Source organism: Hippocampus zosterae, chromosome 13 (assembly GCF_025434085.1).
Source record: "Hippocampus zosterae strain Florida chromosome 13, ASM2543408v3, whole genome shotgun sequence".
Classification (NCBI taxonomy): Eukaryota; Metazoa; Chordata; class Actinopteri; order Syngnathiformes; family Syngnathidae; genus Hippocampus; species Hippocampus zosterae.
In genome coordinates this window covers 2,902,298-2,929,823 of record NC_067463.1, presented here as the reverse complement: position 1 = coordinate 2,929,823, position 27,526 = coordinate 2,902,298, and the positions used below count along the sequence as shown (strand labels likewise).

General features: G+C 45.1%; 1 protein-coding gene across 9 annotated transcripts in view; it reads right to left on the bottom strand.

Annotated features, from left to right (window-relative positions):
• The window catches only part of rims1b (regulating synaptic membrane exocytosis 1b), a 127,134-nt gene that overhangs the window by 9,052 nt on the left and 90,556 nt on the right, over positions 1-27,526 (bottom strand). Inside the window, exons 20-30 of one of the 9 annotated variants that reach the window (XM_052083830.1) lie at positions 25,923-26,042; positions 25,161-25,250; positions 17,641-17,718; positions 17,140-17,205; positions 13,506-13,619; positions 12,286-12,392; positions 7,507-7,610; positions 7,042-7,202; positions 5,615-5,767; positions 3,069-3,286; positions 1,565-1,709 (exon numbers count right to left, since the gene is read on the bottom strand). In XM_052083830.1, coding sequence (XP_051939790.1) covers positions 1,565-1,709; positions 3,069-3,286; positions 5,615-5,767; positions 7,042-7,202; positions 7,507-7,610; positions 12,286-12,392; positions 13,506-13,619; positions 17,140-17,205; positions 17,641-17,718; positions 25,161-25,250; positions 25,923-26,042 — 1,356 coding nt within the window. Of the gene's footprint in view, positions 1-1,564; positions 1,710-3,068; positions 3,287-5,614; positions 5,768-7,041; positions 7,203-7,506; positions 7,611-11,230; positions 11,362-12,285; positions 12,393-13,505; positions 13,620-17,139; positions 17,206-17,640; positions 17,719-25,160; positions 25,251-25,922; positions 26,043-27,526 lie in introns of those variants that run through there. The other 8 variants (XM_052083831.1, XM_052083832.1, XM_052083833.1 and 5 more) reach the window with 8 other exon arrangements.

Below are 27,526 nucleotides of genomic sequence, written 5' to 3'. Positions count from 1 at the left end.
CAGCCGCCAGAGAATTTAATATCAACGAATCCATGGTTCGCAAATGGAGGAAGCAGGAGAACGAGCTTCGCCAAGTCAAAAAGACCAAGCGCAGTTTCCGTGGAAATAAGGCGAGGTGGCCAGAGTTGGAAGACCAACTGGAGCGGTGGATTCTTGATCAAAGAGCAGCCGGCAGAAGCGTCTCCACGGTCACCATTCGACTAAGGGCGAAAACGTTAGCCGAAGAATTGAAAATTGAACATTTTCAAGGAGGTCCGTCTTGGTGCTTTCGCTTTATGAAACGGCGCCATCTATCTATGAGAGTGAAGACGACCTTGGCTTTTTCAAGCGAAAGACGCTGCCGAAAGAAAAGTTTCCAGCCGGCGTCATCGTGAAAGCAAACCAAAAGGGCTGGATGGACGAGGAGAAAATGAGAGAGTGGCTAAGTGAGGTGTATGTTAAGAGACCGGATGGCTTTTTCCATGCCTCGCCGTCACTCTTGATTTGCGACTCCATGCGTGCCCATCTCACACCAGCGGTGAAAGACAAAGTCAAGCAAATGAACTCCGAGCTTGCCGTCATTCCCGGAGGCTTGACGAAAGAACTCCAACCGCTGGACATCGGCATCAACCGGGCGTTCAAGGTGAAGTTGCGAGCGGCATGGGAAAAATGGATGATCGATGGCGAACACAGCTTCACGAAGAGTGGGAGGCAGCGCCGGGCTAGTTACGCCAAGATCTGTGAATGGATTGTAGCTGCTTGGACGAACGTTGCTGCTAGTACAGTTGTTCGAGCTTTTGGCAAAGCCGGCATCATTTCTGTGGAGCCACATGACGACGAGAGTGACTCTGACAACGAGGGGGAACCCGGCGGTTTGGCTGGATTACCGATACTTGCACAATTGTTTAATTCGGACACAGAAGATGACGACTTTGATGGCTTTCTGAGTGATGCTTGAGCAAAAAACGTGAGTACCTTGTAAATAAAATACACCCGAACTCAGTTCTGCTTTCGTTGCCTTTTTAAAAACGTGTTTTAGCTTCGAGCTTCAGTGTGTGCTTCAAGCTAACGTGTTAGCGAACGTGTTAGCATGCATGCATGCCGTATGTTTAAGCGTATGTTTTACCACTTTAAAACTGCGCCCATTCGTACGGTGCGTCCTGTATATGTGTAAAATACAGAAATGTCACCCATTAATGAGACTGCGGCCATTGGTACGGTGCGTCGAATAGTCGTGAAAATACGGTAGTTGTTTTTTGTAGTTAATGTTAGTCAGGGGTTTGATTATTGTACATTTTTTGGATTTTTCTTGTCTATTTTCTTGCAAGCATTTTTGGTTCACTTATTAGTCTGGTGTTGTACTTTGTTGGTATTGTGACCTGCTTTTTCTGGAAGAAATATTTTTGTTCATTCTTTCTGAATCCAATTGTATTCTATCCGGAAGTCTGACAGTATGTGAGTTCACTGATTTTCTCTAACTGTTTGTGACTTTAAGTCTGAACATTAACAATGTCTGAACTTGTATAATGGTAAGGGTGTGCTGATTGTAAAGCGTGATAGAAAAATATTTCAAAAAGTTACTAACTTCCCCTCAGAGTTATAGCTGTTCATGCTGCCATTGTTGGACTCTCTGCTGGGCTGCCGGCTCATGTTTCTGGTCAGCTCCACTGCCATACCAGTCTCTGTACTCCGCTGGATGGGTGCTCCTTTCTCCTTCTTAGTCTTTGCCTCTGGGAGGGGGATGAAAAAAAAGCAAGAGAGAAAGTAGAAACCTTTCGTACAAATACTTTTAGCAGCCTCCAAATTTTTTTTTTTTATTTCAAACATTATGCTCATAGAAGATGAGGAAGAACAAATATATTTTTTCATCGTGTGGTTGCAAGAAAAGAGCAATTGTCATATCCCAGACTCTGCCAGTGTAGTCATATAGCAGTATCGCAGACTACAAAAGAATTCAGTATTCTGTTATGTGTACGTGTGATACATTCCCGAAGTTGTACTCATGTGCATTTACCACCTCCATCCAGTAGTTAGGAGTAAACAGGATATTGTTTAGTAGAAAAACACCCGAATGACGACATGCAGCATCTCGTTTGACTACTTATATTGGTAGAAAGAGAAAAAAAAGGTAGAAAATTTTATCTTGTACCAAAACTGGGAAATTAATAGGAGATATTCCTTACCTGCCTTTGCTCTGATCCAAAACTCAACACGGACAGAATTCTTCTTCTTTTTTTTTTCTTTTTTTTTTTTTTTGCAGTGAGCTACATACATCGCTCCATCTTTTAAAATCTCGACTTCCTATCTCTCCACCCTGCTTTAGTGACAGAAGACGAGACGCACCCCTCCAGGCCTAATGTGCTCAAATAGCTTTTATGTCTGATCCAAAGAAAGAGAAGGCGGTGCTAGTCTTTCATGATGAGTTTGTCCGAATAGGAGTTGGATTCAGAGTGGCTAGTCTAATGTGTGACTGGGAGCTGAGCTCTGAGGGCTCTCAGCTGTCCACAATGTTTCCTTAAGTTTCCAAACCACATAATTTTTGTGTTTGTTTTGTTTTTTTGATATTGTGCACCCGGACCAAACGGGATGAACAGAATAGAAGGACATTTGCAATTATTGGTTCTTCACAGTACAGTCTGCTACACAGGACAAATCACTTTTGTTGTGCAACATGATCTTTTTGTGTGGGCACGGATTTTTTGGGGGTCTGAATGTTGGAGTTGACCCAATAAAATGTGCATTGTGTATAATTAAAATGTGGCAGATGAAATGTACCAAACTGATCAGTTTGGACAGCTGAAACACAACAAAGTTCAGAAAAGTGGGAATTTCTCAATTTTGAAACAAATACAAGTTTTCTTATCTTAAAAGCTCCTTAGCAATTGAATCACAACGTTTTAAATACTTGATGTCATTCTCTTTAAATCTTAAAATGAAGCGAGCTATTTATTTTCTTTTCTTTTATTTTTCAGTCCACCACCAAGAAGTGCTTATGATTTTTTTGGTTGTGTCAAAGTATCCTCGACATACATTAGAAACTATGTTAACACGCCATCATTTTTGAGTTAATATTTGCCGGTGCAACTCACCAGGACCACTTATCTGCGAAGTGCTACGACTGCGGCGGTTTCCAACAATGGCCACCACTCTTGCACTGAGGCTTGAGCGTCTCTTCTTGCTGCCTCCGCCCACTGTGCCAAGTGCTGTGTCTGACTGGCTGCCATCGGTGCGCTCCTGCGTGTAAATCTCCCCACTAACACTGGAGCTCTTCTGCATGTTGCGTCCCGGCGATGCTCTCATCTGCCGACTGAAGAAAAAAAAGACACTGAGTGTCCTTCATCTGGATGTCATGAGAAGTTCCAAAGTATGATGTACTGTAGTATCTGTATTTTACTGTACCTTCACTGAAAAAAAGTTAGTTGGCAGATATGCCGTGAGGACAAATGGAACAATTTTAAAATGGCAGACATGATGGGATAAGGCTTCTGCTTCCTTTTTGACCCTGAAGTCAAACAAGTACTATTTCCCCCCTCGCCCCCCAAAAAACAAACAAAAACTGATCAATGGCATATGCTACATGACAATTAAATCTGTCACCAGTTTTTGAGTATGCTATAACAGTAATGGTGCAGTCAGTTAAGACGTCAGAGGGCAAATACATAGTTTACCAGTTCACCGAAGTTGACACTGTCAATTGCACAGATTTTTTTTTATTGTGTGTTTAAATTCTGTCTGCTAAAACAAGCTTCTTTACATGGGCACAAGCAAATGAGTGCTTGATGCCGGGTTGGGATGAGCCACTGCAAGTCAATGCCCTCAGATGGACTCAGTGTGCTACAGGAAAGCCTGGACATGCTGCACCCATCACCAACAGCATCTCTTCTGTCTGGACCTCTGGCTGATGTGATAGAATGGCTTTCAGGAAGTACTGGAATACTGACTCTCAATCTTTCTACTCTACTATGCATGGAGATTAAGGCATGCTGTGTAGCCGAGGGAGTAGATGGAAGGGGATCTTGCTCTGGAGGATGGAGGGGGTCCGGGTTGTCACAGCACAGGACGCATGCAATGAAGGATCTGAGATGTGCGCTGAACAAACATACAGACACAAAAACAAAGTCTACTGGAACACAAAACATATAATGCATTGAACAAAATGGTTAATGAGATGGTTGCATGCAATGAACAGTGACGGATGCCAAACTGGGTCAAGGAAGGCAAGGAAGCTGATTGTTATTAGTAGTTGATTCATTGTTGTCATTATTTGTCATCAGTTGTAAAAAAAAATAAAAAACGAGTGGTAATAGTTGCAGAAGACATGCATTTCTCGATGCATTTAGCCTTAATCTATTTTATTCTCTCGTATTAGTAAATCAGCACCACAAAATACATGTTGAATGTCTATTAAAGAAATCAATACACTGACATAAAAAGGGATGTTTTGGATACAACTGAAGCTCTGTCCAAAACCTTAATTGTGATTACTGTATTACAAATACTGCATGATTGCATGACAATCTCAAATGCAATCATGTAAAAATAGTCAAATGAGGCAATTTGTACCTGGATGAGAGAAGAAAAATAATCTGATAATGATCAGATACTGTGAACCAATATACAAGTTGAGAATATGTATGCCATAAATATTGTGTTTTTCCATGAATTATAAAAGTGAATGTAGATGTTACGGGCCATTGATACTGTATAAGGTTTATCATTGTCTGGTACTGGTACTCGTAAGAGGGAGCACATAACTCCTACTCTGGCATCCCTTCACTGGCTCCCCATTCATTTTAGTTATTTTCAAGATCCTCCTCTTTGTTTTCAAATCTCTGAATAATCTCGCGCCACCTTACCTCCCTGAGCTCATCCGCCCCTACACACCGGCGCCTCAGGTCTGTGGACCAGACATTATTAGAAGTACCAAGAACTAAACTGAGGCTCAGAGGGGATCGAGCCTTTTCTGTTGCTGGCCCCTCTCTCTGGAATGACCTCCCACTGAAAATTCGGCAAGCCTCCTCGCTGCCCTCCTCAAAACTCACTTGTATTCTTTGGCATTCGACTCAGCATGATTTAGATTTGTTCTTGGTTTTACTGTTTGTTGCTTTCTACCGCCTTTATTACCGGTTTGTCTTACTGTTTATTGTGCATGTTAAATTGCTCCATGTACAGCACTTTGTATGCAGCGATGGCTGTTTGAAAGTGCTCTATAAAAACTGTTGACTTGACTTGACTTGATTGTCATACATACAACAGCTACTCATCTGAGAGAGAAAGCGAGAGCCCAAATCTGAGTACTGTCAGACTGGATGAATTAAGAAATCACTTCAATACAGGGATGCCAGCATGGAATAATAAAAAAAGAGGTCCTAACTAAATAAGTAAATAGATAGATAGATAGATAGTAACAATAGAGTGATATGCACTAAATGCATTTTAAAAGATGCTCATGATTTAAAATAAAGTAGTACTTAATTTTGAAGTTTTGGATCAATAATCTAAATACGAACCTTGAACAAAACAACATAACATACCCATAATTCCATTGGAAAGCAGGTCACTGGCTCCACCTGCCCTCCTTTCCACAGGCAGATAATCAGGGAATTCTTTTCATTTGAGATCTTTTTATTTTTACCTGGACTCCTCAGTTTCTCCAGCTACAGTGTGTCTCCTGCGTTTCAATTCTTCTGAGAAACGTCTCTTTCCTGCCGCCCTCTTCCTCTCCTCTTCTCTAGTCACCCCCCATGAGATCCTCCTGTCTTTTTTATCCTCTTCTAATGATTTCGATCTGAGTGAAGTTTGTTTTCACCCCGCCGTTAATGTAATTATATATTTGTATGTGGCAGAGAGAGGTGCATATAGTTGGACAGAAACATGCAGCAATTGCCATGCAAAAAAGAAAAGATACACAGCCATTAGCATGCACATTACAAACAATACATCCTAGCACATGCTAATTCCATCAAAACATATTGACACGAACTTTCAAACGTGATACAGTGGTACCTCAAGTTACAAACCTCCGTGACCTTGTTTATAACTCGAGGTAAATGTTCCCATTCATATGAATGGTAATGCAATTAATCTGTTCCAGCCCCAACCATCAATCTATCAATCCAATCATTCTCTACCACTTATCCAGGGTCGGTTCATGGGGGCAACAACCTTAGCGGGGAAGCTCAAACTTCTGTCTCCCCTGCCACTTCTTCCAGCTCGACCCAGGGTATCCCAAGGCATTCCCAGGCCAGCCGGGAGACATAGTCTCTCCTGCGTGTCCTGGGTCATCCTCGAGGTCTTGAGGATCTAGGAGGCATCCTGATCAGATGCTCAAGCCACCTCACCTGGCTCCTACCTACATAAAGGAGAAGCGGCTTGACTGAGCACCCACCGGATGACCATGTTTCTCACCTTACCTATAAGAAACAGCCCGGAAACCCTGTGGAGGTATCTCATTTCGGCCGCTTGTATCCGGGATCTCTTTCTTAGGGTCACAACCCACAGCTTGTAGCAATGTAGATTGACTGGTAAATCAAGAGTTACAACTTTTGGGTCAGCTACTTCTTCACCACGACAGACCGAGACAAAGTCTGCATCACAGCAGACGCTGCACCGAACCGCCCCCATCCTGCCCTCCCTCGTGAACAAGGCCCCAAGACACTTAAACTCCTTCACTTCGGGCAAGATCTCATCTCATCTCTGGAGAGGGCACTCCACGCTTTTCTGAGGACCATTGTTTCAGATTTGGAGATGCTGATTTGGAGATATGTGTGTGTGCGTGTGTGAGAGAGAGAGAGTAAGTGGAACTTGCGGCTGAACAAACAACAGCTTTATCTCAATCTGCATCCAGAAATAGTGCAAGACGCTGATCCGTCTGTTCATCAATGTCAGTTCGTATGAAGAAACGTACTGTACAGAACAAGAGGCAGCTTTTCGACCAAAAAATGTTTGCGAAACTTGAAAAGTTCGGACAATGGGTTGTTTGTAACTCGAGGTTCGACTGTTCTGTCGTCGAACATAACTACGATTTGAAAAATGTAATCAATACATGACAAAGGCACTGACCTAAGACGTCCCCCCGGACGCTCTGACTGGATAGACATGTAGCTGGTGCTACTGAGGCGAGAGGCACTGCTGGCACGGGAGAGAGCCGACATATCACTCATATCACTGTCTGACGACCTTGCAGACATGTTGTCGCTGCTACGTCGCTGTTCTGCAAACATCTAAGAAAAGGAAGCATAGAGGTATAATTTCAAGGTGGCTCTTTCGAGTGTAAACACAAGCTTGGGTGATCTCTGGCCCATTATACAAGTAGCTGTTGTTCAGTGTAATATTTAAAAGTAATATAAAATACTTGTTAATGGTAAAATAAAACAATACAATCTGCATTACCTCACATGCTGAGGTGAATTACTGTATGTCTAGATAGATTTAGAAAAAAAACATGTTGAAAATTGATTGTATTCTGTTTTAGAGATTGCACATTAATTGAATTTTCTCATGAAGATGAACAAAAAGCAGGATTACCTCCCGTTTATTCTTGAGGTCCGACTCAGAGTTATGGGAAGCTGAAGGCCGGTAGGAATGTACTTTCATATGCAGCTGTCGGGCTCGCTCTTCATCTGCTAGGGCTAAGATAAAATCAAGAATGACAATTTTATTCAGCCAAGTAAAACATTAAGGTCTGCTTCTTGACTAACTGATATATAATCCATACATACATGTATATGACATCCTGTGAAGGACAAAGACATGCTAAAAATTTCTTAAGATAGCAATATATTCACATCCATGCCGATATACCCCAAAGGACAGCATGTAGGTGGAATTGAGGAGGTCTTCCAGGTCTTTTCCTCACCAATTCACAACATTGTGAGTCAAGGTCAGCAGCGCGCCATCTCCACTATATACAGCGTTGATGGTTCACTGCTTCCCATTCCTGAGATGCCGGATCATGGTCCAAAATGTCCTTAAACCATGCGGAAGTTGTTGTCGTTCATCGAACAGCAGCCTTGGGTGTCCGGGTTTCTAGTAATCACATTTTTGAACATGGTGGTTGTTATGGACAATCCATGACAAGCACAGAAGTCCAGTAACAAAACACAACTCAGGTTCTGATCGTGGGGTCTGTTCCTCCCAATCATTACATAACCAATGAAGTCTCTCGGCAAAACAATGGCGTCCCCACAAGGAGCACTCTCCAGAACCCCGTCCGAGGTCTCCAAAAAGGGTGGGTACTTTTAACTGTTGTTTGGTGCATAAACATAAACAACCGCCTGGACACATCTCCCGCCACAAGGCTACCCTCTTGTCCACTGTGGTGAACCCCAAAATACAGGTAGGGTTAGCCAGGAGGTAACAAGTATGCCCACACCTGCTTGACACTTCTCACTGTGGGCAGCTAGAAGAGTGGGAGAATTGAACTGCTCTCAAGAGGACTAGAAGAATATCTGAAGCTCTGTCAACACGAGCCTGCCTATATCTAATCAGAACTTCTCGAATTCGCAAAGCAACTTGGGCTTCTTCTCTGCTCGAGAGGTGACATTCCACATCCTTTGAGCCAGCTTTTTTCGGAATAGATCAGACCGCCAATGTCAATTTGGCTGCCATCCAGCTCGTATCACACCTGACTCCTATGGCCCCTCTTACAGATGGTGGTTCCATGAGAAGTTGTCCTTTTGGGCTGAACCCGACCGACCCCCATGGGTGCATGCCCAACAACCATAGGTTCGCCTTCAAGGCTCACCTATAGGCATTGTTCCAGAGAGCGGCCCTGGTGACCCATGACATTGAGAGAGTCCCACATTTCGAATTCTGAAAGGGTCTACTTATTCAATTGCACATGATAATAACACAAACAACAACATATGCTGTACATACAGTGATAAACAATTGCTGCAAAAAATTAAATAATTCAGGAGCAGGCCTGAGGATTTCGGAAATTCATGGTAACCGTTTTTCGGTTCCGTCGGATTACCCAATGGGAAACCACGATAACAAATGTTGGGTTCCGTAAACGTTCATTATGGGAACCCATTTTTCTATTTTGACTGATATTGATAATCAAGAATTCCGAAACTCAAAAGTATAATGTTTCAAGGGCCAATGTTTGAAAACGATCCATTAACAATGAACATTACATCAGCAGCTGTGTACTCCAGGTTTATTCCAAAAAATAAATGGATCAAAAACTGGTGTACTCATGTGGCATCATCAGAGTATTTTTTTTCCAATCTCACACTGCAAAGATTAATTTACTGGTAATCATTAATACAGGTAAGTATTCATAAGGATTCATACGAAAAATCAGACTAGCATTACCATTTCTTAAATATCGTAATTAGTAGACCTTGGTGAGTTTTTTTCGCCGCCATCTCAAACTTTCATCTGCGCGATTCCTCAGTTTGCGGACTAAAATAGCAACCCGCATGCACGCATAATGTCATCTGTTGCGTCCCCCCCAACACTGAAAACAAAACAAAACGAAAGTAAAATAGAAGAAACACACTCAAACACCACACCACATCACAAGCACACATACAGGTGTAGTGAAATCGCGTTGATCACACAGTCAACTCGTGTGCGGTGACTTTTATAGTTAAACTATTTTTCGGTACCGTGAAAATGACGCCACGGAAATGACACGCTACCGGTAACGATTGTTACTGTGAAATCCTCAGGCTTGCCGTAGTTCTTTTGTTTGTTTGTTTGTTTGTTTTGACTGAGAAATTTCCTTGCGTCCCAAAAACGCACATTGTTTGGAACTGTGCGTCCCGTGGGTTAATTATGGATTAGGACGCGGGACGCAGAGATAACGAGATGGCTGATCTCTAAACATTCTCTGAGTACTACTATTATTACCACTACCACTAATACTACATTCATTCATTCATCTTCCTGATTGATCCTCACTAGGGTCGCAGGGGGTGCTGGAGCCTATCCCAGCTGTCTCCCGGCAGTAGGCGGGGGACACCCTGAATCGGTTGCCAGCCATTCACAGGGCACACAGAGATGAACAGCCATCCACGCTCACACTCACACCTAGGGACAATTTAGAGTGTTCAATCAGCCTGCCACGCATGTTTTTGGAATGTAGGAGGAAACCGGAGCACCCGGAGAAAACCCACGCAGGCCCGGGGAGAACATGCAAACTCCACACAGGGAGGCCAGAGCTGGAATCGAACCCGGTACCTCTGCATTGTGAAGCCGACGTGCTAACCACTTGACTACCGGGCCGCACTAATACTACATTAATTAATTTAACCTTCAACTTCACAATAATAATAAAAAATAATTAAATCAATCATTATTTTAAACTATGTATTATCAATATTCATTATTCCAAACATGAGAAAGCATTCAGCAAACATAACTGGAATCGAGCAAAAGAAATCCAAATCCCAACGGTCAAACCCAAAAGTGAAGTGCCGGCATTATTGACTCCAGCTGTAACGCAAATTACTTGGTTCAAACAAACATTCTAGTGCCACCGCAAAAATGTGATGACTGTGCAAAAATAACTACATAAAAGACACCACTGTTACAGAAAGACTTCATACGCTATTTAAACTGCCGATCGCGAACGGAACAAACTATGATTGAAACTAACTGTGATGCCGCTCTTTATACGTTGCGATGTCACCTGTCAGTGGCAGACTCGCCCCTCTTAAAGTGCCAGATAAATCCATCAATATGGGTTTCCCTGGATGGAATTTATTTGATTCCATCATGATTTTTGCGGTCCTTGGACCCACTTTATACCTGCGGACAAGGGATTCGAAGCTCTAATCCCTCATTGTGTCTTACGACCGGCAACCCAAGGCAAAGGACTTGACTCCCGAGGCCAAGGGCCAAGGACCAACCTTCGGTCCTCGAGGCCAAGTACCGGCTTGAGGACCACAACACTGCACACAGCGTAATTTGGGTGGCATTTTAATTATTTTTTTTTCAAACTTTTTATTTTTGACAATATCTGTAAATTTAGTTTCCTGCTCTTAATTGTGAATGCATATTTGATGGTTTTAAATGCTCCTGAAATTAAGTGCTGCCTGACGAGCCTACCGTATTTTCACGACCATTCGGTGCACCGTGTTGTTGGGCACAACCAGGTATGGTAAAACATACGCCAGCTTAAACATACGGCGTGCATGTACGCACGCTAAAAACAAGTTTTTAAAAAGGCAACGGAAGCAAAACTGAGTTTGGTTGTTCTTTATTTCGCCATTTTACAATGTACTCACGCAACTGGTACCTGATAGGGGTGTGCCTTTAGCGTCCTCTTACACGCCCACCCTTCACTCATTGGCGGACTTCCGCATCCCTGTCGTCACTCACTCCGCCTTTTCTCTATATAAACAGCGTGTCGGCCGGAGGTGCTCTCAGTCAGGCTTTGGAACTCGGCGCATACACTAGACCAGGGGCGCCCATTAGGTAGATCCTGATCTACCGGTAGATCTAAGACAGGTCCCAAGTAGATCCGAAGAGTGTCGAGGAGAAAAAACAAAAAAACAACCATTTGTTTGTCGTTGTACATGTTAGTAATATATATGTTTTGTGTTAATGTATGCTGCACCCTAATCATCCTATCAGTCTCATTTTCACCAAAAACTGTTTTAAAAATAAAATAAAAGAGGTAAATCTTGAATTTACGGTGGCGCGTGATTACGTCACTGGAAGTTGTTTGCGCCCAGCAGCCTGCAATTGCAGCTTGTAATCAGAGCTGTTGCGCTCTATCTTTTATCGTCATTATTCTCATTCATTATTTGCTCTGTGTACAATTCACCCAGGGCACGAGCAAAGAATAGGAATCTCGGAGGGCCCAGGGAAGTACTTTAAAACTGTACGTATGAGCTATGATAGTTAACAGGCTGCAAAAGTGCATCGCATGCCTCCGTTTCAGGCTGTTTCTCATCATGGCGTGCATGTGTGCGTGTGTGTGCGCGTGCGTGCCGGTAAGGGTAGATCCCGGGAGGTTAGTTGATCGAAAAGTAGATCTTCGATCCAAAAAGTTTGGGCACCCCTGCATTATAAGGTGTCCTGTCCATTTTAGAGAAAATTTAAGACTTTTAATGGCGCCTTATAGTCTTGAAAATACGGTATATTGTGTTAATGTGTGACGTCACTGAAGGCCTAAGGTTGAAATGCACGGTCCGCCACTGCGTGACAGTGTTGGGCAGGAAGCAATAGACAACTTAGATCCTAATAGAGATATTAGTTGTAGCAGTACAACAAACTTTGACTTGAATGGATACCTTTGTCCTCTGATCCAAGCAGACAGAGTACTGTAGTTGCATCTACATATCATACCTTGTTCGATGGTGCTGCTTTTAGCCGGGAGCTGTGGAAGCTGCCGGCCCCTGCGACCTGATGAGGGAGTCCCCATTGGGGAAGAATGGCTACCATGAGGGTGTGTTCTGGCAGACAGAGACAAAAAAAGACAGCAAAAGATTAAGGAATGGGGAAATGCATATCTCATAAATATTTATTTTTTCATGGGATAAAACAAGATCAGACAGACAAAATTAAAGGTGATGATCTGGTAAAACGGGCTAGAGTACAGGAACAGGCAGGGGAGAAGCAATAGAGAGACAGCACTATTTTTCTGCTCAGAGTCGAGCTCAGAGCGCAGTCTAACAGAGCACATGGGTTGAGTGTTCTTTCTTTTGGCGTTTTTGCAGACAAGTGCAGGTAAAAATAGCATTTGTGCCGTTGTGGGAATGAACACAGCTAACTTGATTCCAGGCTTTTAAATTCAGCGCAGGTGAGGCGCACGGCCTGGGGTGGCTAAGATTGCTATGCACAAAGACGTTCAGAAGGAATTTACATGGTCTAAAGCAGTGGTTCTTAACCTTGTTAGAGGTAGCGAACCCAACCAGTTCATATGCATATTCACCGAACCCTTCTTTTGTGGAAACTAAAAATATGACTTTTTACAAATTCAAGACATTAAAAAACAAATTTTCTATGAAGATAGGGCCTTGAGTGTGTGCATGTCCAATGTACATTATATATCCACATTTATACACACAGCTATTCAGAATTTACGTTAAGAGGAATTCTATTGAAGTCATTGATCATGTCATGGTACACTCGCCTGACTTGAGTGCGGGCAACGTGGGATCGGTTCCCACTCTGTGATGATGTGGATGTGGGTGTGAATGGTTGTTCGCCTCTGTATGTGCCTTGTGACTAACTGGTGACCAGTCCATGGTGTAGTCTGCCCTCCGCACCGCAGCTGGTAGAGGCTCCTGCAACTCCCATCAGCATAAGCAGTGTTGAAAATGGATGGATGGGATTCTATTGACAGTTTATGCATTATGCAAGAAATATTTGAAAGGATTCACCAGTTGTGGGACATTCTGGAAGAGTCTGAGAATTTCAGACTCCACCCACCCAAGTCATTCAAAGATTCTACAGAATGCTAAAAAATGTCTGGTGTGATGATGTAATGGGGTTATTGTGCATACAAAGGGAGCAACAAAAGGACCACACAGTAGGAGAGACCTCCTGCTGACAATAGCATGCACCTGTCTGTCTGCGGAGAGTTTGGAGAGGACTCAGCCACAGCTGTTTCGCCAAAGGGTCTCAGTGGCCAACCTTTGCCCCTACTGCCCCTGAGGATAGAGGTGGGCTGGATGCGACTGCCGTTTATAAAATAATAACAATTAAAAAGAGAATTTTTTTTGCAAAATATATCTCAAATACACCATTACTGTATGTGTACTTTGCAAAAGACTTTAATATGCAAGTTTTATTCAAACTTTGTCTGTCCCAATGATCCTAGGAGCTAAGTTGTCTGGGGCTTTTTCCCCTGGCAGGGTCCCCCATGGCAAACAGGTTCTAGGTGAGGTGCCAGACAAAGCACGGCTCAAAGACCCCTTATGATGAGCAAAATATATGGACCAAGGTTTCCCTTGCCCGGACGCAGGTCACCGGGGCCCCCCTCTGGAGCCAGGCCTGGAGGTGGGGCTCGTTGGCAAGCGCCTGGTGGCCGGGCCTACACCCATGGGGCCCGGCCGGGCACAGCCCGAAGAGGCAACGTGGGTCCCCCTTCCCATGGGCTCACCACCCATGAGAGGGGCCAAAGGGGTCGGGTGCAATGTGAGCTGGGCGGCAGCCAAAGGCGGGGACCCAGGCGGTCCGATCCTCGGCTGCAGAAGCTAGCTCTTGGGACATGGAATGTCACCTCTCTGGCAGGGAAGGAGCCCGAGCTGGTGTTTGAGGCAGAGAATTTCCGACTGGATATAGTTGGACTTGCCTCCACACACAGCCTGGGTTCTGGTACCAGTTCTCTCGAGAGGGGTTGGACTCTCTTCCACTCTGGAGTTGCTCACGGTGAGAGGCGCAGAGCAGGTGTGGGCATACTCATTGCCCCCCGGCTCAGTGCCTGTACATTGGGGTTCACACCGGTAGACGAGAGGGTTGCCTCCCTCCGCCTTCGGGTGGGTGGACGGGTCCTGACTGTTGTTTGTGCAAATGGACCAAACAGCAGCTCAGCATACCCACCCTTTTTGGAGTCCTTGGAGGGTGTGCTGGAGAGTACTCCTGCTGGGGGACTTCAATGCTCACGTGGGCAATGACAGTGAGACCTGGAGGGGCGTAATTGGGAGGAACGGCCCCCCCGATCAGAACCCGAGTGGTGTTATTGGACTTCTGTGCTCGTCACGGATTGTCCATAACGAACACCTTGTTCAAACATAAGGGTGTCCATATGTGCACTTGGCACCAGGACACCCTAGGCCGCAGTTCGATGATCGACTTTGTAGTTGTATCATCGGATTTGCGGCCGCATGTTCTGGACACTCGGGTGAAGAGAGGGACGGAGCTGTCAACTGATCACCACCTGGTGGTGAGTATGCTCCGATGGTGGGGGAAGATGCCGGTCCGCCCTGGCAGACCAAAACGTATCGTGAGGGTTTGTTGGGAGCGTCTGGCGGAATCCCTTGTCAGAAGGAATTTCAACTCCCACCTCCGACAGAGCTTTTCCCATGTTCCGGGGGAGGCGGGGTACATTGAGCCCGAGTGAACCATGTTCCGTGCCTCTATTGTTGAGGCGGCCAATCTGAGTTGTGGCCGTAAGGTGGTTGGTGCCTGTCGTGGCGGCAACCCCCGTACTCGCTGGTGGACACCAGCAGTAAGGGATGCCGTCAAGCTGAAGAAGGAGTCCTATCGAGCCTTTATGGGCTGTGGGACCCCAGAGGCAGCTGACGGGTATCGACTGGCCAAGCGGAACGCAGCTTCGGTGGTCGCCGAGGCAAAAACCCGAGCGTGGGAAGAGTTTGGTGAGGACATGGAAGCCGACTTCCGGACGGCTTCGAGGAAATTCTGGTCCACCATCCGACGTCTCAGGAGGGGGAAGCAGTGCACCATTAACACTGTGTACAGTGGGGATGGGGCGCTGCTGACTTCGACTCGGGACATTGTGAACCGGTGGGCAGAGTACTTCAAAGACCTCCTCAACTCCACCAACACGTCTTCCTTGGAGGAAGCAGAGCCTGGGGACTCTGAGGTGGGCTCTCCTATCTCTGTGCACGCCTCTGCAACATCGCGTGGTCAACAGGGAGAGTGCCTCTGGATTGGCAGACCGGGGTGGTAGTCCCTCTTTTTAAAAAGGGGGACCAGAGGGTGTGTTCCAACTACAGAGGGATCACACTCCTCAGTCTCCCTGGTAAGGTCTATTCAGGGATGCTGGAGAGGAGGGTCCGTCAAGAAGTCGAGCCTCAGATTGAGGAGGAGCAGTGTGGTTTTCGTCCCGGCCGTGGAACAGTGGACCAGCTCTACACCCTTAGCAGGGTCCTCGAGGGTATGTGAGAATTCGCCCAACCAGTCTACATGTGTTTTGTGGACTTGGAGAAGGCGTTTGACCGTGTCCCTCGGGGAGTTCTGTGGGGGGTGCTTCGAGGGTATGGGGTACCGAACCCCCTGATACGGGCTGTTCGGTCACTATACCACCGATGTCAGAGTTTGGTTCGCATTGCCAGCAGTAAGTCTGAATCGTTTCCAGCGGGGGTAGGACTCCGCCAAGGCTGCCCTTTGTCGCCGATTCTGTTCATAACCTATATGGACAGAATTTCTAGGCGCAGCCGAAGCGTTGAGGGGGTCCGTTTTGGGGGCCTCAGTATTACATCCCTACTTTTTGCAGATGATGTGGTACTGTTGGCTCCTTCAAACAGGGCTCTCCAACTCTCACTGGAGCGTTTCGCAGCCGAGTGTGAAGCAGTTGGGATGAAGATCAGCACCTCCAAATCTGAAACCATGGTCCTCAGTCGGAAAAGGGTGGAGTGCCCCCTCCGGGTCGGGGAGGAGATCTTGCCCCAAGTGGAGGAGTTCAAGTATCTTGGAGTCTTGTTCACGAGTGGGGGCAGGAGGGAGCGGGAGATTGACAGGCGGATCGGTGCAGCGTCTGCTGTGATGCGGACGCTGTATCGGTCTGTCGTGGTGAAGAAGGAGCTGAACCAAAGGGCGAAGCTCTCAATTTACCGGTCGATCTACGTTCCAACCCTCATCTATGGTCACGAGCTATGGGTCGTGACCGAAAGAACGAGATCCCGGTTACAAGCGGCCGAAATGAGTTTTCTCCGCAGGGTGTCCGGGCTCTCCCTTAGAGATAAGGTGAGGAGCTCGGTCATCCGGGAGGGGCTCAGAGTCGAGCCGCTTCTCCTCCACATCGAGAGGAGCCAGATGAGGTGGCTTGGGCATCTGATTTGGATGCCTCCTGAGCGCCTCCCCGGTGAGGTGTTCCGGTCATGTCCCACCGGGAGGAGACCCCGAGGAAGACCCAGGACACGCTGGAGAGACTATGTCACCCAGCTTGCCTGGGAACGACTCGGGATCCCCCGGGGAGAGCTGGAAGAAGTAGCTAGAGAGAGGGAAGTCTGGGCTTCCCTGCTAAAGCTGTTGCCCCCGCGAGCCGGCCCCGGATAAGCGGTAGATGATGGATGGATGGATGGATGGATATTCAAACTATGTGTGTATTCATAACCTCTAGATAGTGATGGTGGTTTGTTGAAAGCTGGAAGAGCTTTAGTTTAAGCTTTGTGGCCAGAGTCAAATGCTAAAACTGACAAATAGAAATACAAAACATTGGAAAGTTGATCAAGTGAATCAAAATAAAGAGTGAGGTAGGAGGAATATGGCGTGTAGGTGGATGAATGCTCTCACCTGTCACCCTCCAGGGTTTTTTTGCTGCCTTTTAGACAGTCTGGATTTGATGTATTGCTACACTCCCTGTTTCGGTAAACAGTAACAACCCAGAAAGAGAGGAGGAGAAATAAGCATGATATGGCAATGACAAGGATCAAACAAAAAAATAAATACTTGCTTATTATATTGGCATCTCGGAGTGACAACTTTGCTCAGTCAAAAAGGAATATAGGCAATCATTTCACATTCCACCGCCATTGTATAAGAAAGTGCTTATAAGAAAAAAATGCAGATTCAGATCGAGTAAGTAGTAGTAAGCAGGGGGGAAAACGAATGGAAGATTCCAACCGCTTCAGCCCACAAACGTTTAGAAGGGTCCACAACAGTGCAGATCACTGCAACAGTGATATCCTGTTATAAATAAAAATGTCAGCATGTAGGGTCAGAAGGATAGAAGCAGGCAAGCAGAGCGGCAACATAATATTGGGACAGGGACAGCGGAAAAGTCAGGCCTGATACCTGTCTTCTTCAGAGGCCACATGTTCTACTAAGATCCGGGGATTTGAGGGGATCTTGCAGGGCAATGAATTGGAGCACCTGGAGATTTGTGGAGTAGCGGAGGTCAAGAAACCAGATGCATAGAAAAGGTTTATGTTGAGGGGACAGTCAAGACTTTGCACCAACTGCACGACACGGGGAAAGCTAGTGTGGCTCAGTCAAACGGCACATAACCTACACAAGTTCATTGACTTTCATGCACCCTGTAACCTGATCACATGCTAAGCTGTTCACTGCAGTAACCGCTGTCCCTCAAAGGGTTAAAATGCTTCACTGTAGAGTATACCAGGAATTGGTTCTCTGATCAAAACAGCAAAGTCAATTTGAAACTCAAAAGTGCGAACGGTTTATCAGCTGAGGTTTCTGTCTTTTGTATATGCCAGTGATTCTCAAAGTGAGCTCCCGCAAATGCTCTTGCGCTGTTACTACCGGTAAATAAAATGTGCAGAGTGTGCCTCATGTTACCGATTTAGACATTTTTTGTTAAATTGTATTTAACTTTGAAGTACAATAAATTTGTGTCTTCTTTCAATTCCACTGGGTACAATTTGTGTTTAACTAAATGTCTGAATCGATATTTAAATGCACCCCCTCAACCTGTATATTTTCGCAGACTGGCAATGTTCAAACTGCATAATCTACAGATGAGCGCATTTCTTTCAGTGGTATTTGGCGTAAAAAGTTTGAGAACCACTGGAAGACTATATATAGTATCGTCATGGGCAATTGCGGAGAACATAGTAGCTGTGGGTGATGGTCTACACTACTAGGAATTCAAAGACCCAAATGATTTGTATTGGCAAGATTGGTGAAATTAAAATCACTTGAAAACGTCGGTGGGTAGAAGTGCAGTGAAGTAGAAGACAAAATCTTGGAAGGAGGAGAAAGAAGTACTTTTTTAATAGTTATGATGGGATGGGGGATTTATGCCTGAGTAATACAAATACTTCCTCCTTGTGGAGTTCTCTGGTTGTCTGTGTGGAGGTAGTTCGACTTCGCTTCACGCGAGCTGTTACTGATTCAACAGCTGTTTTTCATCAATTAGCCCTTTCGTGCACCCTGTAACCAAGGGGTCGGGAACCTATGGCTCGCGAGCCAGGTGTAGCTAATCCTTCGAAAAATAAGATGGCGAAAAGAAAAAAGGATGACGAGTATGATTCACCTCAGAACAAATGGACCGATGGATTTGCCTTTGTGGAGAGAACAGGTTCTGCGGTGTGGCTAATTTGCAATGACAAAATACCATCGATGAGACGGTCGAATGTAAAGCGGCACTTTGACAGGCGCCATGCTACGTTCACATCAAAAAACCCTGTGAGAGACAGCAGAAAGGAAGCATCCAAGCTACTGAGCAGGGTGCAAGCTAGCCAGCAGCAACTCTGCGTATGGACCCGGCAAGCTGACTATAATTCCGCTAGTTTTGCTGGAATTTTAGCAATCGCGAGGAACGGAAAAACATTCACATTAATGGTGAGTATCATCGCAAAATTATTTAAAAGAATACATTCAGAGGCTTATTATACTGACATTTTGTTAAATTCACTTTTAAAATACAGTTTTATATATATACATACAGTAAATTCCGGGCTACAGACCGCACCTGATGAAGAGCCGCATGCTCAGATTTATGAAGAAAGAGATTTTGTAATTATATTTGCCGCACCGTACTATAAAATACTGGCCAATGAGTAAGCGGGGCTTTGCTTCTGCGTCCCTGCCGCCGTGGAGCTGACGCGGTCCCCCGCTGAACCCCCGTAGAAAAAAAAAGAAAAATTTCTTAAGGTTAAAATAATCTCCATATTTTTATGAGCATGATAAATGCAGTTGCACAACGAAATTACGCTGAAACACATAATAAGAGGCCAGACAAAGAGAGATCTTGATGTGCATTTGCGTAATTACGAGGAGAAATACTGCAGCCCACTAGGCTTTAAATGCAAATTATATAAATGGGAAAAGATATATGAAATTATTTCGATAATCAGCCGCTTAAAAATGATCATCGTTGGCAGCTATGGCCCGATGCTGCGCGGCTCAAAACACAGGAAAAATGTGTTCTCTCGTGGCCAATTGTTTTCAGTATGACGGAGGAGTCATCTTTTTTAATTACAGTCCGAGTGAGAGGCAAATCAAACGTCAGAGGGTCTTTGTCCATATTTCTTATTTCATCTGGGCTGATGGAATTCTTCGCTATCTTTGTTTGTGTGAATGTGCAGAATGAAGCAAGTTTGTCCTCGTAATTGGGAGGGAACTGCTGACACAATGTCGTGCGTGCCCAAATAGACAGGCTTTTCCGTTTCATGAATCTATAACGCCACGACGGACCACCTTTAAAACCTTTAAAAGCGTTGGTTGTCTTTTTACACTGGCTCAGTTCTTTTGGCGGAGCCTCCACCTTCGCACCATCGACTCGTCTATGCCAAGATTACGGGCAGCAGCTTGATTTCTTTCTTTAGCTGCCAGAGTTATCGCTTTTAGTTTAAAAGCTGCATCATATGCTTTTCGTCTGGTATTCTCCATGTTGATCAGGGTTAGAAGAAAGACTGAAATAAGGAAGTTGTGATGACCGGTAATCATACAATTTCATTGGACCCCTGTGTACTACTCATTCATTTTATTGGTCGACTGTTGCCGGGTGACACATTTTTCCGCCGCTACGGCAAAAAGAGCGGAAGTTGCGATTAGTCATACAATCTCATTGGACCTCAGTGAAAGACTCATTCATTTTATTGGTCAATGTTTTTCCCGCGATGGGAAAAAAAAATTAAAAGCCGCTTCATATTACACGGCGCAGTATTGAAAGTGTGGAAAAAAAAGTAGCGGCTAGTAATCCGGAATATACGGTATATATACAGTATATATATATATATATATAAAAAAAATCCTTGTCTCACGCCTCGGGTATGGCCATCCCTCATTCAGCTCGGGTCCTCTACCAGAGGCCAGGAAGTTTGAGGGTTCTGCACAATATCCTTGCTGTTCCCAGCACTGCACATTTCTGGACTGAGATGTCCGATGTTGTTCCCGGGATCTGTTGCCACCACTCTAGTTTGGGGGTCACTGCCGCGAGTGCTCCAACCACCACAGGCACGACTTTTTTTTACCTTCCAGGCTCTATTTCTTGAGTTTCTCCTTCTTTCAGATGTTTCCATCACTTGGGATCGCTACATCCACGATAATGGCTTTCCTCTGCCCTTTATCTATGATCATGATATCAGGTTGGTTCGCCATTACCATCTTGTCAGTCTGGATCTGGAAGTCCCACAGGATCTTCGCTCTTCATTCTTCAACACCTTCGGAGGTGTTTCCCATTTTGACCTTGGGGTTTCCAGTCCATACTCCGCACAGATGTTTCGGTAGACTATGCCAGCCACATACTTATGGCGTTCCATGTAGGCTTTACCTGCCAGCATCTTACACCTTGCAGTTATGTGTTGGATCGTCTCTCGTTGGATGTGCCTTTTTGCACAACCTACACCTTGGGTCTTGTCTGGTGTGGTATATCTGGGCCTCAATGGCTCTGGTGCTCAGGGCCTGCTCCTGAGCAGCCAGGATGAGTGCCTCTGTGCTGTCCTTCAGGCCAGCCCTCTCGAGTCACTGATAGGACTTCTTGCGATCAGCCACTTCAGTTATCATCCAGTGGTACAGTACATCCGGTGTAGGGGCTTGTCCTCCCATGATGGTCCCTCTTCCAGCGCCTCATCCTCTGCTCCCCATTGTCTGAGACATTCTCTGAATATGTCATCCTTTGGAGCCTTCTCCTTGATGTATTCATGGAGCTTGGATGTTTCATCCTGGACAGTGGCTCTCACACTCACTAGTCCCCGGCCTCCTTCCTTTCGGCTTGCGTACAGTCTCAGGGTGCTGGATTTGGGATGGAACCCTCCATGCATTCTTAGGAGCTTTCGGGTCTTAACGTCCGTGGTCTGAATCTCTTCCTTTGGCCACCTTATTATTCCTGCAGGGTATCTGATCACTGGCAGGGCATAGCTGTTTATTGCCCGGGTCTTATTCTTGCCATTGTGCTGGCTTCTTAGGACTTGCCTCACTCGCTGGAGGTATTTGGCCATATATTGTGGTATACCGAGGTATACCGAGGTACTTGAAGCTGTCCTCAATGTCTGCTATTGTTCCTTCAGGGAGTGAGACCCCGTCAGTGCAGACTACCTTTCCTCTCTTAGTCACCATCCGACTACATTTCTCAAGCCCGAATGACATCCCGATGTCGCTGCTGTAGATCCTGGTTGTGTGGATCAGGGAGTCTATGTCCCTTTCGCTCTTAGCATACAGCTTTATATCATCCATGTAGAGGGGGTAACTGATCGTAGCTCCATTTCTGAGGCGGCATCCATAGCCTGTCTCCAAAACTCCAAGCATTCAGTGATCAACCGTGACTGTGTGTTTCGAAGTAACCATTTAGCCCACATTCTCTGCATGTAACCCCTCAGACTAGGGTTGCTTGAGGAGTAGCATTCAAACACAGCCATGTTATCGCATCTCGCCCCTCTTCGCTTTGTTCCAGTAGCCCATTTTTCATCAAGGTGCTCTGGTTCCCCAGCACCTGACCCAGACCTTGTTTGGCCGGGCGACGTCTGAGCCGGCATGTCATTCATTTTATTGTCGCTCATCATTGCATGAGGTCGGCAGTAACGTGAAGGAAATTGCCCAAGGACCCTCACTGGATGGTGTTATGTGCTCATTTTTCCCCCAAGCGGGATTCCAACCACCGTCTCCCGTACGCCAAACCGATGCCTTACCAACTGAGCTATCCAGCCACTATATATATATATTTTAGAGCTGTCAACCGATTAAAATATTTAATCTAATTAAAAATGCAACTGTCATAATTAACTCAAATTCACTAAAAATTAATTGTGATTATTCTTGCATTTTTTATCGTTTCTGAATTTCCTTTTATATTTTTTTGTCCTATTTTTCCCCATTTTAATGCTCTCATCAACATGGAATCATGAGTCCATTTTCTATGTGCAAAATGCAAATACTTAAATAACAATTTCGATTTTCAATTTTACATGAACATTTTCACTTGGACCAGTTATTCACACATAATCTCTCACACAATATTACTGTCCATCAACAACAGTGAAAAAAATATTTTGTAACACTGCTGCTTTAACAGCTCTTTTTATGGAATCAAAACAGAGCAAAATAACATTATAAAGTGCACATCTAAGGTAAACTAGTACTCGGCCTATAGTGGATTTAAGCCATGGTTGCATACTTCGTTTTTCTCAAGTTTGCTTTGAACACAGCAGTCAGGCTGTTGATTCTGTTGGTCCTTCTTGCGCGGAAGTCTCTCTCCGGTTTTGTTTAGACATCATTTTGGATGACGACACTTGGTTCGATGACAACACTGGAGACGTTTTATTTTCGCTAGGTCGCTAACACTGCACCGCTGAACTTCACCGTCACTGTCAGACGAACAAAGAGAAGCTCCACCCGCTCTATTTGTATGGATGCGAAGCACTGTAACCATCCATCCATCCATCATCTACCGCTTATCCGGGGCCGGGTCGCGGGGGCAACAGCTTTAGCAGGGAAGCCCAGACTTCCCTCTCTCTAGCTACTTCGTCCAGCTCTCCCCGGGGGATCCCGAGTCGTTCCCAGGCAAGCTGGGTGACATAGTCTCTCCAGCGTGTCCTGGGTCTTCCTCGGGGTGTCCTCCCTGCGGGGCATGACCGGAACACCTCACCGGGGAGGAAGCGCTCAGGAGGCATCCGAATCAGATGCCCAAGCCAACTCATCTGGCTCCTCTCTATATGGAGGAGAAGCGGCTCGACTCTGAGCCCCTCCCGGATGACCGAGCTTCTCACCTCATCTCTAAGGGAGAGCCCGGACACCCTGTGGAGAAAACTCATTTCGGCCGCTTGTAACCGGGATCTCGTTCTTTCGGTCACGACCCATAGCTCGTGACCATAGATGAGGGTTGGAACGTAGATCGACCGGTAAATTGAGAGCTTCGCCCTTTGGCTCAGCTCCTTCTTCACCATGACAGACCGATACAACGTCCGCAACACTGTAACCTTCCACACAAAATAGTTCCAAACAAGTAACAATAGCGTCAGTGGCATACATCGTATACCTGTATGATATAGGTAACTTTGGTCTGTCAGTGGAACAATCTGGCAACTTTTTAAAAGTAAACTTTCCATTCATTAAGTCTTTAAGTATCAGTTTTTGGTGTCTCGCGCTGCCGTGGCTGGCAAAACGAATGTGCGTGGACCTACGCAGCGCGCTTGTTGCAGAGGTACTGGGTTCGATTCCAGCTCCGGCCTCCCTGTGTGGACTTTGCCTGTTCTCCCCGGGCCTGCGTGGGTTTTCTCCGGGTGCTCCGGTTTCCTCCCACATTCCAAAAACATGCATGGCAGGCGGATTGAACACTCTAAATTGTCCCTAGGTGTGAGTGCGGGCGTGCATGGTTGTTTGTCTCTGCGTGCCCTGCGATTGGCTGGCAACCAATTCGGAGTGTTCCCCGCCTCCTGCCCGAAGACAGCTGGGATAGGCTCCAGCACCCCCCGCGACCCGAATGAGGATGAAGCAGTTCGGAAGATGAATGAATGAATATATATAGATACTAGCTGGTTCGCCGCCCTCTGGGCGGCTCATCAGCTAGTTCCTGCGGAAGACTGGTAAGGTGGTGGTTCGCCGCCCTCCGGGCGGCTCATCAGCCAGTTCCTGCGGAAGGCTGGTAAGGTGGGCCTTCGGCCCACAAAAGTGTTGTTGCTTGGTTCAACTTTTTGTTCATCTTCATTGCTTATCACGAAAATAAAGAGATGTTTAGCTCTACTAAATAACTAACAATTTTATTGCAATGCTTGTGGACAACATTTTTTCGCTAAGATGCCGGCGCGATCGTAGTGAGCCACTGCCAGAGCGGCGCAGTGGCGGCCCGCAGCGGCGCGGTGAAGCAGGTACGTTTTGAAAAGGGACAGACGGAAGGACAGACCGCGTGCGGGACGACGCGCAATATATATATAGATATATTTCTATATATATGGCTCTCACTGAAAAACATTTCCAAATATTTAGCTTTTATGGCTCTCTTAGTCACAAAATTTCCCGACCCCTGCAGTAACCTAATCATATCCTAAGCTGTCCACTGTAGTAACCGCTGTCCCTGAAAGGGTTAACATTCAATTCCACAAAATCGTCAGCATTTTTCACGATTAAATCATTCTCCCATTGTGCTGTGCAGAACTAGCTTGGCATGTCCCAGAATTAAGCAATGGGTAGAGTACATCTGAGACGAACACTTCAGCTGCAGTATAATGTCTCTTTGAAATGAAAACAATTTGGAAGATTCCACATTCCATATTGAAGGGTGAGTGATGCCAATGACAAATGAACTATGTATGGTTTGTAGCTTGGCACTACCTAGAGTAACTCTAGAGTAACTAGAGTAGCAACATAAAATGATGTGAAGTAGGTGCGCGCACATGACCACTATTTATTCTTAATACCTGTCTCTGTCAGAAGAGTGAAAGTTGGTGTCTGGTCTCAAACATGTGGTGCTGGCACTCCTCACTCTATCCAACGATGGCTGCAGGTCACTGCACCACCACAGCATGGCAGAAGAGCGAAGTAAGGAAGAAATCAACGTGGCGACATGAAGGAGGAGAGGAGATAGGGTGGAAGTGATTACAAATAATGTCAAACAAATAAACAAACAAATCATAAAGAATGGAAGAATTATGAGAGGTAAAGCAGAGAAACAAGCAGGAGACACAGACAGAAAAAGGAAGGCCGTCAGACTGTGCAGTAACATGGAATGACTCGAAGGCTGTATCTCCATTTATCATAGCCATTCATTCTTCCATAGACTGTCAGACCACTTGGACAGAGCGTTGGTGGGTTTCCATGGGAACCAGGTCTAAGTGGAAAAGTGTCTGCATGTGAGAGAGGGATGAACAGAGAGCTTTCATCTTATCTGAAGCCTATGCCTGCCGCTGCTTTGTGTTATCATGTCATGGCAAATTACAGTTGTTTTCAATAGATGGCTGGCATGACATTGCAAAAAACAAAAACATTATCAGGCCATGGGCCTCACATGGAGGATGACAAGGGTTTAAGATTTTAGTGCTCGTTTAATGCTCTACATTTGCAATTTCAAGTACAAGCTTAAGCCCCTGCCTCCCTGCTGTCACCCGCCAAAGGAAGGAAGGAAGGACATGTTGGGGGTAGTCTGAAGTCAGGCGAGGAATTGTTAAGGGGCATGTTCTTACCTAACTGTGACCTCATCAGTGAACCTGAGGACACGGTGTGCAAAGATACTACGGTGCACGCTGTTGCCTGCCTCTTGCCTTTCGGGCAGCTTGCTCCTTAGACATGCAGGGAGAGTGGAACTGTACACCATCCACACCCATGAAAGGCAAGAAAAAAAATACAAAGAAAGGCAAGAAAAAAAAGAAAATGAAACATGCACCTAAATGTGAAGAGAAACAAAACGTGTGAATGGAACACTAGTCTAAAAACGAGAAACCGTTGAGCACCACTCGCAATAATTGGTGACATCAAAACATGATTTCCTATTTGCTTCTCTATTCATTGTAAAAATTGTATGGCAAACATCACAGTGAGAAATCATTCGGCAAGAATAGTCCATACTTTTCTCTTTCCCTCTCTATCGACTGACAAATATAAAATATATAATATATAAAATCCCTGTTCACAATATAGTTGGGATATTGTCCAAAACGTGAATAAAAATAGAGAACAATTATTTGCAAATCCTTTTCGACATACAGGTATATCCGCATGTATTGTATTGTGTTGTATATGTTCAATGAAATACAGTACACTACAAAGACAAGACAACAAGACTTTTTTTTTCCCTTTCAAAAGTTCACTCATTTTGAATTTGGTGCCTGCAAAACATTCCCCAAAATCTGTTACATCACCTTTCCTTTTAACAACACTCAATAAATGTTTGAGAACCGAGGACCCAATTTTTTGAAGATTGGTGGATTTTTTCCCCATTCTTGCTTGACGTACAACCTAAGTTGCAGTCCAGGGTCTTCTTTTGAATTTTGTGCAATACATTTTCAAATGTAGACAGGTCTGGACTGCTGTAAGGCCACTGTAATATTCGCACAGTTCAACTTCATAGCCACACTTTTGTAACACATGCGACAACAGAGACTTCGGACTGTTGAACAGCTGCAGCACATCAAGCAAGAATGGGAAAGAATTCCACCTACAAAGCTTAACAATTAGTGTCCTCAATTCCCAAATGTTTATTGAATGAATGAAATGTAACGCAGGGGTAAACATGACCCTGTCCAAGCTTTTTGGGAATGTGTTGCAGCCAACAAATGTAATTGTAAGGTTTATGATTATTTGCTCAAGACAATAAATTTGATCACTTTGAAGATTAAATATACTGTCTCTGTCGTGTATTCAATTAAATATAGGTTGAACATGATTTGCAAATCATTGTATTGTGTTTTTCTTTACGTTCCCCACAATGTCCCAACTTCATTGGAATTGGGTTTGTGTGTGTGTGTGTGTGTGTGTGCATGTACTGTATATACCCACGTATGTGTATAAATATATAGATAGATAGAGAGAGAGAGAGAGAGAGTTTAGTTTCAAAGTTCATGTTGCATCACTTCCAGCACATATTGATAACATTAACGATCAATGAACAGCTGCAATCAACACAGTGGACCGTGATACTCTGAGACGTTCGGCTTGTTGTGATCGATGATGGCCACATTTAGCATTGGTAAAACATGAAATAAAAATGTGAAGCATTTTCTATTGTTTTGCACTTTTGAAATAGTATCACGTGACGCGTCTAATCAAAATAAGACATTTGTAACTGAGT